The 13,688-nt window shown below is 40.7% G+C and overlaps 1 protein-coding gene across 1 annotated transcript in view; it reads right to left on the bottom strand.

Moving 5' to 3' along the window:
* DDB1 (damage specific DNA binding protein 1) overlaps nt 1–13,688 on the bottom strand; it is a 33,465-nt gene that overhangs the window by 17,896 nt on the left and 1,881 nt on the right. Inside the window, exons 3-16 of the mRNA XM_036924952.2 lie at nt 12,879–12,995; nt 12,297–12,518; nt 10,292–10,406; nt 9,239–9,336; nt 8,321–8,479; nt 7,620–7,703; nt 6,966–7,082; nt 5,312–5,414; nt 2,726–2,801; nt 2,524–2,632; nt 989–1,167; nt 729–892; nt 538–645; nt 172–379 (exon numbers count right to left, since the gene is read on the bottom strand). Coding sequence (XP_036780847.1) covers nt 172–379; nt 538–645; nt 729–892; nt 989–1,167; nt 2,524–2,632; nt 2,726–2,801; nt 5,312–5,414; nt 6,966–7,082; nt 7,620–7,703; nt 8,321–8,479; nt 9,239–9,336; nt 10,292–10,406; nt 12,297–12,518; nt 12,879–12,995 — 1,859 coding nt within the window. The remainder of the gene's footprint in view (nt 1–171; nt 380–537; nt 646–728; nt 893–988; nt 1,168–2,523; nt 2,633–2,725; nt 2,802–5,311; nt 5,415–6,965; nt 7,083–7,619; nt 7,704–8,320; nt 8,480–9,238; nt 9,337–10,291; nt 10,407–12,296; nt 12,519–12,878; nt 12,996–13,688) is intronic.

Genomic DNA, 13,688 nt, shown 5'->3' with positions numbered 1-13,688 from the left:
CTTTTCAAAAAGTTTCCCAAGTATTTCTGACGATAGTCCGGTTTGAGAACCTCTGCTCTACCCTGTCCACCTCAGCTCTTTCACTGGACAAAGGCTGGAGGAGAGGGGTTTCAGGAACACCCAAGACGCCCACAGTAATGGCCCTTGAGGAAAAAAGAAAAAGAGGCTCACCTGTCAGGGTAGCCATCTGAGTTGAGGGGACACATGTAGTTCACTTCCTTGAGGTTGACATTGGAGAAGACCAATTTATGGTTGCTGCTGTAGATGACAGTGGGGCGGTCAGAGCAAGCAAAGACGTTGGTAGTAGAAAGAGAACGGAAAGTTCTCAGTACCGTGGGCTGGGTGCCCAGAGTCACCTTCTTACGGTCGCTCAATAGCCCTACAGAAAGAATGGCATCAGGAGAAAGAAGGAAGGGAAGGACACAGGGCAAACACCTGGATTGTACCAGCTCAAAAGCAACACCATGCACCAAGCCCTCTGCAACTCCAACACTCCTTATTCTTCAAATATAAAATGGCTCCAAGAGCTATTCTCACCTGTCTCAATGTTGAGGCCAAAGTAGAAAAGTGCCCCATCTCCCAAGGCACAAAGGAGGTAGTGGCTACTCTCAAAGGTAGTCATCAGGATGGAACGAGGAATTATCTCTGTGGGAAAGGGATGTGTTAAATTCTTGTTCCACATTCTGACTCTGATCCCAACCCTCCAAAGGTCCTTGTAAGACACATACCTCCACCCAGCATCTCTTTGTGCAGTAGCTCAAAAGACGGCAGCTTCAAGATTCGGGCTGAGATGTCTGTCCAGAGGCCAATGGCACAAAGAGGGGACATCCCATTGCTGTCCCCCAGTGAGGTGATGTCCAAGCAGGCCACTTCATGTTCCATCTCTGTGTGGCTGAACAAAGAGGAATATGGCAGAGAAAAGAATCCGTGGATGAAAGAAGGCCCAGAGAACAGGAGAGGAAAAAGACAGCAGACAGAAAACACACACCTGATCTGCCGGAGCTCCTGAGGATGGATCTGCAGGTAGTAGAGGGCCCTGCCCACGGCTACTACCACCTGGCTGCTGTTGCAGGAGGCCACACTGATGTTTTTGCCCTGAGGCTCCTTCCATTCACTGACTAGAGCTTTGGGCTCTTGAGAGACCAGCCTCACAGATGCTGAAGTGATCTGAAGAAAGAAGAGCAGTGTCTCTGAGCACCTGCAGGGATCTATACAGGAGCGGAAAGGTGACACCTGCTGCTCTAGTAGAGCCCTAAGAATGAGCTACATACATACGTATGTCCTCTTCTGCCATACTTATACTTTCCCCCCAACCAAAGCCCTGTAACAAGTAATCATGACAGATGTCATTATTAGTTGAAGGTCTGAAGAAGTCTAGCTTAAAGCAGCTTATAGTTTACATACCTACCGGCAGAAAAAAGGCCAGCCTGTTTCATTCTGATTAGGACTACTGTGTCTGTGGAAAGGTTCAATGGAGCAAGACCCTGTGACTACCAGTCTCCTGGTTTCTCCAACCCAAAAATCAGTCCTCCAAAATATCCAAGTTCTTTATTGTGCATGAACCATTAAAATTACTTCAAATTCTTTACTAATGGCAACAACATTGTGTTGAAATGTTTAATAAATTTATTTCACCACTGAAATAAAACAAAAAGTAGACTGATGATGCTGTTATGTATTGGTTCATCTAACCTACCAAAACCGAGTTTCTATTGAAGGAGTAAAGCCCTTACTGGATACGTGGGCTGGTGCCGGTCTTCAGGTCACTAGTGAGAAACACTGACAAAGCCATGAGTCAGTATCTGGGCACCTCGCACACTTGGTCCGCAAGCCGACAGAACCAGCCCTCTAGTTTTTACCAAATCCACCAGGGCACTGAAGCACTATCTATACCTGCCACTGGCAAAGACTGACTCTGACTCTGGCCAGAGTAGAGGACAGCTTAAAAGATTGAGGAGGGTATGCAAAAATGAAGAACGTCAAGGGTTACTCCAAACTTACAGAGACTGCCAGGGGCAGGAACATGCTCAGAAATCAGGCTCTCATGACTAACAATTACCAAAAGGATACCTGACCCCCACATCACAGCTAGATTTAAAATAAGGATCAAAATAGAGTAAGAGCTCTGGTTCTAATCATCAATATGTGGAAAGTGCCACCAAAAGCCATACACGGATGGCAGCAAATGTGCATGTCTCAAAAAACAGAATTAGTGCTAAAACACTATTCCAACCCAGGTGTGGTATATCTATATGAAATAAGCCCAGTCTATAAAAGAAAATATGAATAAATACAATATACATATATTTGCAGAGAAAAAAATAAAGCTAAAAGAATTCCAAAGTTAAGAGCTATCAAGCTATTTCTGAGCAGTGGGTTATCAGATAATTTTAATTTTTTTTCTCTAGAATTTCTACATTACTTTTAGAGCCATAAATACGGACAGTATTAAAATCTGGTGGTGCTTGGTACTACATTCTAGGTCAATCCAAATGAATGGGGCTTATCTCTTTCTGTTATTACCTGGATAAGCTGCTGATGAGCTACATTGCCACAGAAGAAAGTCTGCTGATCGTCCACAAAACCCATCAGTTCCGTTTCTTCCACCTCCTCTCCATTTAGCATGAGAACTCTGCACAATGGAAGGCCTAGGTCAGCAAGAGCGGCTTCCCCACCTTGCAACCTTTACATGAGCGCCCGGAGCTGGCACCAGACCCATCCTTACCTTGTCTGGCCCACAAAAGAGAGCACCAAAGTGTCATCAGTCTCCCGGTGAGGGTCAGACCGCAGTGGCCATAGGCCTGGAACAAAGGTCAAGGATTAAGATGCACAGCACAGTCCAACACTTTGCTCCCCAGAGCTAAGGAAGGAGCAGCCTGACCCCAAGGAGGAGCAGGAACTTTGGGGTCAGTCCTGAGCTGAAATACACCTGCTCCTTCCTGGCTTTAAGGCCCTGAAGAAATTAGGTATGTTTAAAACTATTTTGAGCTGGATAAAGTTTGTGATTTAATTTCTGATAGGAAAATACATTTCCATGACTCAAAGTCAAAACCCACTTTTAAAATGTATACATGTCTCACTCCTACACCTCTCCAACCTATTCCCCAAATAAGTCATCAGTGATAGTCTCTTGTTTACCCTTCAAAAACTTTTTTCAATTTAAGGAAATAGGTAAACACTGTATTACCAGCAAATACAAATATAAACCAGCCTATCACACACTATTCTGCACCTTTTCACTTTTTATGTGTAGAAGCCCTTCTCAACAACAGCACAGCATCTTGTGTGACACCTGCACAGCACTGAACTGTATGGAGGTACCAGTTTGTCAGAGAGTTCCTGCTGACAGACACTATTCCAAGGTATACATTTTGCTCTAACATATAAAGCCACGATGAATAATCTCGTGCTTATGTCATCTCTACATATGAAAGTCTGTGGGACAGATATCCAGAACCGGGATTGCTGGGAAAATCACTAAATGCAGATGTAGTTCTGACAGACACTGCCAGTAAGCATGCTCACTTCCTCACAGCCACACCAACATAATGTCATCGAATTTTTGGCTTTTGGTCACCTGCTACTATCCATTTGTGTCCTTTGTGATATTCTTTCTAGAAGTTTTTTAACAAATTGGATAGATCAGGCCTTGTCTCTAAGAGGAACAACATGTTTTTATCCAGTTTGCCCTTTCTTCTGACTTAGCCTAGTGTTCTGTTTCTGCAGAAATGTTTTATTTTTATTTTGAATTTATCAGTCTTTCTCTGTCCCCTCTGTACTTTATTACAGTTCAGAAGACCTTCCCACTCCAAATTTATAAAGGAATTCACCAATTTTTTCTTTTAGCTTTTGTATGGCTTTACTTTTTGATCTATTTTCTTTGACCTAGTGTCTCTGTCTAAAGTCTTTGATCTATCTGGATTCTAGCAAGGTATACATTGTGTAGTATGGATGCAAACTTACCTTTTACCAAATGACTGAGAGTTGTCCTAACACCATTTATTTTAAAAATCCATCTTTATCTCACTCAACTGAGATACCACCGCTCTTGTACACTACATTCCCACATGTAATTCATTGTGTCTACTTTTAGACTTTTGAGTCTGCCTGTGGGACTCTGCCTATTTAGGTACCAAAGCCACTTTCAATTACTAAGGTTTAATAGTATGTTTTAATAGTGGTGGGGCTAATCCTGTCTCACTGCTTTTAATTTTCCTGGTTTTTCTTACTTCTTCCTTTTCCCATTTGTACTTCAACTTACTTGGGTCAAGAAAAAAAACCAACTGATATTTTTATAATGTGTCTCAACAAAAGTTAAATGAAAGGCAAAACAGCTTTATGATATTGATTTATAAGACCTTGGTATGTCTTTTCTTCATTTGATCCATCTATCTTTTTAATTCACGAGGAGTAGCTTAAAATTATCCTCCTATAGGTTTTCCACATTTCTTGTTCAATTTGTTCCTTGGTGTCTTACCTTTTCTATTGCTATTTTAAGTTGCCTCCTTCCCACTACTTTACCTTCTAATTGACTGTGTTTTTAAGTGAACGCTGACTTAAGTACATTAATTTTTATATCCTGCGACCTTAATGAATTCTTATTGTCTATAACAGTTTTTCAGTTATTCTCCTGGGTTTTGCAGGTATATTATCGCTTCCTTTCTAATTCATAAATCTCTATTTAATAATCTCTTCCCATCCACTTAGTTTTTAATATTTTAAATCATTAAATGCCTCTTACGTATAATTTTGAATTGGTTTTGCTTTATGATTCAATCCAATCTTCTTTTTCTTAAAATAGGTGAGTTTAGCCCATTTGTATCTACTGTTATATTTCTTATATATCAGATACAGATAGTCACATAGGTGTTTGATATCAGTTCTGTCCTATTACTTTATATTGGGCTTACTATTTTTATATTATAAAAGTCTTTCATTACGTAGTTTTTCTTTGATCTTTTTGATTATCGTAGTTCTACTGAAATTAAGGAACATTTGTATTTTTGTTTTAGAATTTACCTTTATTTCAGATTCTCAGTCTCCTCTTTCTTTACAGATTCCATCAATTACCTTACATAAACAACATTAAAATTTAACTTGTATCTACAATTTAGGTCAACAATATTCTCTTTTTTCTTAAGTTTACTTTGGTACTTTTAAATATATTTAAGCTTCTACCACTAATGTGTCATAACTTCTTTTACTCTTCATTTGATCTGTTTTCCTCCAGCTCCCACCCAAGTGCCTTCTCATGTAACAAGGCCAAGGTCAATCAAAGGTGATCTACACCTCATGTCCACCAACAAGCTACCTTTGATGCCTGGTAAGTCAATGCTGGCATGCTCGTGGATTCCAATTCCGTTTCGGATGATCCGCAAGGAACCTTCCTTGAAAGCTCCAGAGCAAGTGACCAGCTGCAAATAGAGGAAAGATTTCTCAATAACCCCCACCAGAGCCTGCGGCCATCATACTGATGCCCAGAAAGTAAGGCATGGCTAAATCCAAGAGCCTTATTACGAAGCTAGGTTTGAGGATGCAGATTTAACAGAGGTTTACCTCTAAACTCTCAAGTTTACGAGGCAGACAGGATGTTCCAGCCCAAGAAGCAAAAAGCTCCTACCACTAGCAAGCTTTAGTTCATCCTTAGAATCTACTTTACTAGAAAGAGCACAGATCTGGCAGCCCAAAATACCTTTCAGTTAGTAGTTGTGTGTGACCTTGGACAAGTTACTTATCTTTTTCAGCCCTAAGTTTCCTGAGGTCTAAAATGGCCAAGAATCCCTGTGTAACAGGGTGCTCATGTGATAATGTATATAAAGTACCTGGCAGACCAATAGCCACACTCAATAAATGGCAGTTGTCAGTCCCTTTGAAGTTAACTCCATTAAACAGAAAATTAAATAATGGTGGTTATGGCTATAGAAATGTATTTTGTTGTTATATAAATGTAAGTCTATACTAGCAGTACAAGGATGTCTTGCAATGACAAGAGATTCATGCCAAGGAGAAAGCAAATTATTAAGAGGAACCTAACAACAGTCAGGCTTTCTACCCTTGAGAGGAAATATCTACCAAGTAATTAAAATAAAATTGATTAAAACATTCATTTGCAGACACATATAGAGACTACACAAAAATTCCTTTTAATATGTGCTATTAGACTAAGAACAAAATGTGTTTGCAACTCTGGTTCTACCATATTCATTTACTATTAATAAATATTTCATTAAAAGATCTCTTGGAGGAAATAATTGTGTTGGTTTAAAAACACTGGATCAGATGGAGACTGACGAAAATTAGGCTTGGGGTGGATTAATGATTGTGCATTGAGCATTGACTCCCCTATACAGAATTTTATTGTTGTTAACAACCATTTGATCAATAAATATGAGAGATGCCCTAACAACAACAACCAAAAAAAAGTACACACTTCCAATTGTAAAATAAATAAGTAACCGGGATGTAATGTATAGCATAAGGAATATAGTCAAAATATTGTAACAACTTGGTATGGTGATAGCTGGTACCTAGAATTATCATGTATATAAATGTTGAATCACTGTGTTGTACACCTGAAACTAATGTAATGTAATACTGTGTGTCAACTACCCTTCAATAAAAAATAATTATCTAAAAAAAAACAAACAAAAAAAAAAAACAAAAAAAACAAAAAACAAAAAAAAACACTGGATCAGAAATTGTGATTAAGTAAAGGTATGACTCAGATTTGTTTTGGAGAATTTTTGGGTGGTCTGAGTTTATCTATTTTCAGTAATGTATAGTTCTAGGATAGAATGTGTTTACACCTTCGAAAATAAAGGGACACTTTTTTCAAATCTTAAAATAAATAAATCAATCAACAGCAGTTGCCTTGTATCACTGGGATTAGCAAGTCAGTACACGCAAGCCGACGAGCACAGTTTGAATGGGCATATCAACTATCCATTTCCAGGATGACCCCTTACCTGCCCCTGCCCCTGCCTCTCCAGATCCACAACGCACATGTCCACAATGGGGCCTAAATTGGTGAAAGTTTCCATGGCCACTACATAGGAGCCTTGTTCATTGCTGTCAACATTGAGCTAGGAAGAAAAAATGACATTAGTCTTGGAAGACTCCTAACAGACCACCTTAAGCCAATAGTATCATCCAAGAGGAACGCTCAATCCTGCTAGATCTGCCCTTCTTATGCTCCACTGAATGCTTCAAGGAGGGGCTTGTGGACTAAGGAACATGGTTGCCCTACAGAAGACCTGCTAACAAGCCAGGCTTTCTAATCTGGAGTCCCATCACGGATTTCAGATAAGCAGTTTGGAAATTAATGTTAAATGTCTACATTCATTTTTCTGCACAGAAGGCCCAAAATGTTGGTATTCTAGAGGGATCAGTAATTAGGTTATGACCTATTTGAAGGCTGGAGCTGGGTCTTGTTCATCATTGTATCCACAGTGCCCAGCACCTTGTCTGGTACATTTGTTGAATGAACCTTTAAGAGCTAGTCAGGGTAAATCAACCAACCAAAACTGGATAATAGGAATATGGATTAACTGAAGAAATTCTGAAAGGCACCAAACACAGGAGAGACTGGATAGAGGAGGAGGAAGAAAATGTCTTCTCACCTTCACAAGCTGTGAGTCACCAAGGCGAGACCCAACAAACACAACACCATTATCGAGGTATGTCAAGCATTCAGCAATAGAGGTCTAGAAGAAGTCAACAGCATGAAAAACATCAGAGCGGACTCCCTGTGGAATTCAGACAGTCCTACCCCCTGTTCAGATATCTGCTGAGAAAACTATCAACTGCAGCCAAGAGTCCCAAAATAGTTCCCCATTTCAAATCCCCAGGTCACACTGAGCAAATATTCCTAAATCTCCTAAGTTTGTGACTCTCTATTTATCACACCCCTGAAGCCAGAAAAATTTGTAATTTATCTTGCAGGAGCCTGCTCAAAATGTTTATTTTAATCCCAACAGTTCTAGTATGCTCAAAATAATAAGAAACCTCTAAAATTCACAGCATTACTTCTTAAAACACTTCTTGTAACCTCCTCCCGGAAGTGAGTTATCAGCATTAGACAGACTGATCTTTAATTCTATAGATTGTCTCTTTCTTGTTTCACTTTTTTTTTATGCTGGAGTTAGTGCCCAGCTGCCTGTGAAACTCTGTGACATCTAACTCACACAAAAACCAACTTGCACAGCACGACTGACCATTTGTCGCTGGGTGTTAAGTAATGTAATTCCCAGTCGCAGTGTTAAGCCACACATCTGGGTTCATCAGGCCCCCAGGAGAATATAGCTGAGCAGGAAAGCCCTACCTCTCCAAGGAGCTCCACACGGAGATCCTTGAGGGTGACAGTGCCATCCATCTGTTCCTCCTTCTCCAAAAGCAGCATGAAAAGCCGTCCTTCCATGTCTCCCAGCAGATAGCGAGAACCATTGGGGTCCACGCGATTGTGACACACAATCGTACTTTGCTGCCAAGAGGAAGGACAGTCATTAGAGATGAGGTATCTTCCCTGACCAGACAGCAAACCCTAGGAGACCACTCCTTTTACCAAACCCAGCTATTTCACAAGCAAGGAATCCACTCAGCTAACATTATGTGACTGAAAATGGGGACATTCTTATTTTGAAGATAATTTTTTGAGATGCTCAATAACCTTAAATGCTTATTTACATATTATTCCAATGGAAAATAGAAGTAGACAGACTGGGAAACAGCTGCCAAGTATTCACTGGAAGATGCTACCCCAGATTGTACTTATCGTCACCACCACTAGTTATCTCCTACTACTAATGCTACCACAGATTGTTTTTTACCCTCAAGGCTTAATTTTTATAACTTGAAACTATAAGGTTTGAAATTTTTATGGCTAATTTTTTGAAGTCTATATAATTTATCACTGTATTACTTTACAGGACTTGAGCCCTGAAAACATTCAATAAAATTTGCAAAAATTTTCCCATCTTAAAGTTGCCCCAGTCAATGGAAAGGATAAACCTGTTATGGTTGTTGTTTCTCTCCTAGTTAGCAAACAAACTCTTTGCAAGCAAAACCAGGCCAGTCCCTCTTTGTATTCCCAATGACCAACACAGTATCTTATATACATATTGAACAGTGTGGCAGACATCTGTGAATGTCCTTCTAACAAACAGGGAGAAAGAGAGGAGTGGGGTAAGAATAAGGGGAAAAAAGATAGAAGAAAAAGTTGAAAAAAAAAAAAACCACTCACCTTAATAATAGGAGGGGCAATTGCCAGGTATTTGTCACCATTGTGATAGGTGATTGATTCCTGTCCGATGATGATGGCGCCTCCGAAGGGCTCCGGAACTGCAGGAGAGAGGAGAAAGCAGCACTAGAACGCTTAGCACTTTGGACCTGCCAGCCCCTACAGCAGCAATGGCACTGTGCCAGTTTCGCTGAGGCAAACTTTAAGATCATCATTAGTTTTAATGATCTCAACCTTAAAATCATTAATCAAAGTCCAGGGAACATGACAGCCTTTATCTGAGATTGTGGTCTTAGAAATTTTCACCCGGCATTATCCGACCTGGAGGTATTTGTATTCCCACTCTCCCGGTGTTTCTGAGTTCCAAGGGGTGGGCAGCCTCCTCAGTGTTCTTCCACATGCATTCTTCCCGTTTTCTCTCCTAGACTTCGTTATGATTTGTAACTCACAGCATTTTTCTTTTGCCCTTGTTTCTTTACCCCTGTTATCAGGGCCATCACTCAGAGGAGCCAATCTGCACTAAAGTTAAAAAATTTCTCTACTAGGTAAGACGCACAGCATGGTGCTGAAGGAGAGTAAAGGATAAGGAGCAGAGGTCTGGATTCCTGCTCAGGCCTTGTCAGTAGGTACGGGCATGGGCAAGTCCCTCGGGCCCTGTTTCCTCATCTATGAAATAAGGGAGTCAGATCAGATAAGCTCTACTGGTCCCTTTCAGTTTTTAAATGTTATACCCAACAATAAAATGAGACTACTTTCCATATGCCACTCTGCAAATCAATCTCAGTGTTTTACACTTTATGGTTAACCCCTTCATCCCAAACAAAGGAAAGCTATACTTCATGTGGGGGACTAAAAAACAGACAATCCCACAGAAAGAAAAGGAAAAAGCAAAGGAAAGCACATTTGGAGACAGGAGACATAAAGGTGTGCTGAATAGTGCACGTGCTTTATCACATTTGAGCACTGAAACGAGGGGGCCGAGGAGAAGGAGGAACAAGAATAGGGAAGTGGCCCAGACCTGGGGCAGAGGCACATTTGCTAAAACCCCCAACCAACCTGCGATCACCATGGAAGCTTCCGCTTCTACATTCTCCTGTTTCCAAGGGCCCTTATTGAATTCCTTCTCTCGCAGAGATACCTCGTAGGTTTTTACATGCCGCCCCTGAGGGTCCTGGGTGGGGAAAGATGGAATGGTTAGTCCTTAGGAAGGGTGAAATGGGACTGGAAAAGGGCCTGAAAGCGACAGGCCACCACACCCAGCCTCTACAACCAGATCACGTCAGCCTTCCTATCATCCATCATATGCAGAGCATCAGCAGCTGAGCCAGTGATCAGGTAGACTGACACTGACCCTACTGTTTCTAAGAATTCAACCAAGAAAGGTTCAAGGATTAGAAAAATGAATGTCACACTGTACTAACCACCATAAGAGAAAATGTGTGTGTACAGAATATATCTATAGTTTATATTCCTTGGCCTCAAGGAACTTATAAAATAACTTAAAAAAAAAACACTGAGAAGTTAAATATATCTAAGAGATGAAAAAAGCTGATACAATTCTTTAAAGCATTCTGAAGGGGTGATGGTAGCAAGAACAGAACAAATTGCTGCTCTGACGTTAGTTAAACCTCCAGCTCTGCCACAGTCAGTACCACCTTCCCTCCTTTTTCTGAATCATGACTCACATCAGTACTGCAGCAGTTAAAGGCACCTTTAAGAGACCACAAAAGCAGCAGTGGGAAGAAGGCTACATTTGGCTAGTGGAGGGTGGCCTCAACAAAGGCCAGACCAGAATCTAACAAGTCATGGAAAAAAATTCAACAATGTGTTTCAGGGCAAGGCCCACACCTTAATCTATCTCCTGACTACCTCTCACATGGTATTCATCAGATGGAATTTGTGACACAAAACAGATAAAAGTTCTTTTTAGCTGAGGAAAAGATTTTTCCCATCAATGATTAGGGGTAAGGCTCAACTTCAGGAAAAGTTCAAACTGGGGTTTGGATTTAGACGTAAGAGAAGCACCTACAGAAATAAAGATGTGTTCACAACTAGCAGTCCTGAGGCTACCAATAGACAGAGTCAGCCTTGAATAGCTAAGGTAAATGTTTTACTGGCCTCATATTTACAAAACTCTGAAGAAGGCAGAAAAAGTCTAAGTTTTATTTCAGTTCTAACAGTTAATGTACATCAAACAAAATCTCCTAAACTAGTTTCAGCCTTATTTAAAAACTAAACTTTATTCCAACCAGCCTCTGAGCTATATATAGCACTTATGGTGACACTAAGAAATATACAAATACACACCAATATTTCCAATACTTAAACACAGTGAGCAAAGAGTTCATGTGCCCACACACAGTACATGGGCTTGGGCCATGCTTGCTTCTGCTGTCTGTTCTACCACATGTGAGCAAATGACCTCATGCTCTATGGCCCTTTGTTGAAAGGCTGAGATTTCACCAACATATGGGCACGTTAGTCCATATCTATCTCTGCCACCCCACCCCCACTGAACAGACCTGTCGCAGAGAACAGCTGCCCAAGATCAGCTCTGCTGAAGTTTTAGGCACAGACTAAAATAGAAGTCAAGAGCCAATAAGTCACCACAAAGTGAAAGCTGGACAAATGCAAACCTCTTCTTAGAAGACATAAATAAGGCATTACCAAGACATTTTCTTATTTGCTTATAAAGGCAATTTTCAGATCATCTCTCTACAGCTAAGTTTAATAATAATTCCCTAGCATGCCACCAGAAAGAGTCTCAGAGACTAAGTATAAATTTGGGTCACCCTATAAAATCTCCAAGATCCACAACCAGAGTGTAATCTTAGGATTAAAACTTGCTAAAAGCCCCAGACAGCTTCCTGCCTCCAAAGTACTACTGCACTCAAGACACAACCAAAATGTGACCCATATTAATTATATCCTTCAAAACATTTCAGGACAAATACATTCGGTTCTCTGCCTAACCAATTACCAAATCTAGACCTCCCAATTAGCAAAAATCAACTCCCACTACTCCAAACCACACAGCTTCACCCCCTTCCTGCTCCAGTACCTGGTAGACAAAGCAGATGGTAGGTGCCTGGCACCCGTATAAGAACTTGACATCGATGACATGCAACTCTTCCAGACGGATGTTAAAGGCCTTAAGCTCTTTATTGTCCCGGTCTAGCGGAATAACCTTGAAAAGGCCATCATACAGTCGCAGGCCAATCATCCGGCACTCGGGGTCGATGATGCCAATAATGCCAGTCTCGGAAGGCCGGCCAATGCGGTCCTAAGAATCAAAATTCGAGTTAGAGAAGAACCTCAGTGCCCCGAGGAACAGAGGACACTGGGCATCACCTTCCCAGGATGGTTTCAGGAGTGGTAGTAAACTAGTGGCATCTACTAGACATGCCAGGGAGCCCAGATGTCAGTGCATGCCTTCTGGCAAAGCACTTGAGTATCAAGAATTAACATTCCTTGACCTCTGAGTAAACTACGAAGTCCTTTCTTCATAACAGCTAAAAGCCTTAGTGTTTTCTCCTTGTCTCTCTGATCATATAGAGAGCACCATCCCCAGCACTTCAATTTTCTTCCTCAAATCATGACAGCCCTACCTGCAGGACTCATTAGTCTGAAGCAGACACCTCACCTGGACATTGCCATGGGCTCGCGTTATGATGTCAATACTCTCACCACTCTGCTTATATTCCAGGATGCAGGCATTGTACTTAGCTGTCAGGATAAACAGTAGGTCCTTGCTCTCCCCCTGGAAACGAATGTTACGCTATCAAAAGAGGTTCTTTTTAAAACGGCAATACCTGTCCAGCCTTTAAGCATCATTCTTTAAGCAGGCTAAGTTCTTTAACAACTTTCTTTTCTCCCTGAAGAGAAAAATCCATGGTGAGTATGTAATTCACATCAGGTACATATACACCCTAAGGGTGTGTGTAAAAGGCCAGAACTGAAGCTGGTAAACATCTAGCGGCACTTTGATGATTCCCCATCTCTCTGCTCCAAACACATTATGATCATATATTTCCATCTCAAGCTAATCTCAATCATTCCATTCAAATTCTGAAAGATGTCTGTAATGCCTCCTCTAAATTTCTTTAAGTATTTGAAAAAGGAAAAAATGTGAATAACAACAAAAGCTAAAATGGATTGACAAAGTCTTACTGACTTATTAACAGACTCCAAAATATTATTTCACTCAAAGGGTTATAATTAAAATTTTGAACCCAATGTTTCCTTATCAGATTCAGTTAAGATACACTGGAGCAATATGATAGCTATTTGGATGAAAGCATTTCAATTATAATAATAGTAATAACAATGCAGTGATCATTGTTAACAGCGAATACTTGTTATGTAATAGGTTCTGCGGTATTAAATAATTTAGTCTTCACAATAACCCTGGGGGTTGGAAATTGTTTTTCCTATGCAGATGGAGAAATAAGGT

This window comes from Manis pentadactyla, chromosome 9 (genome assembly GCF_030020395.1).
Source record: "Manis pentadactyla isolate mManPen7 chromosome 9, mManPen7.hap1, whole genome shotgun sequence".
In the NCBI taxonomy this organism is placed as follows: domain Eukaryota; kingdom Metazoa; phylum Chordata; class Mammalia; order Pholidota; family Manidae; genus Manis; species Manis pentadactyla.
Note: the sequence above shows the minus strand (reverse complement) of the source record. Positions and strands in the feature narration are given on the sequence as shown.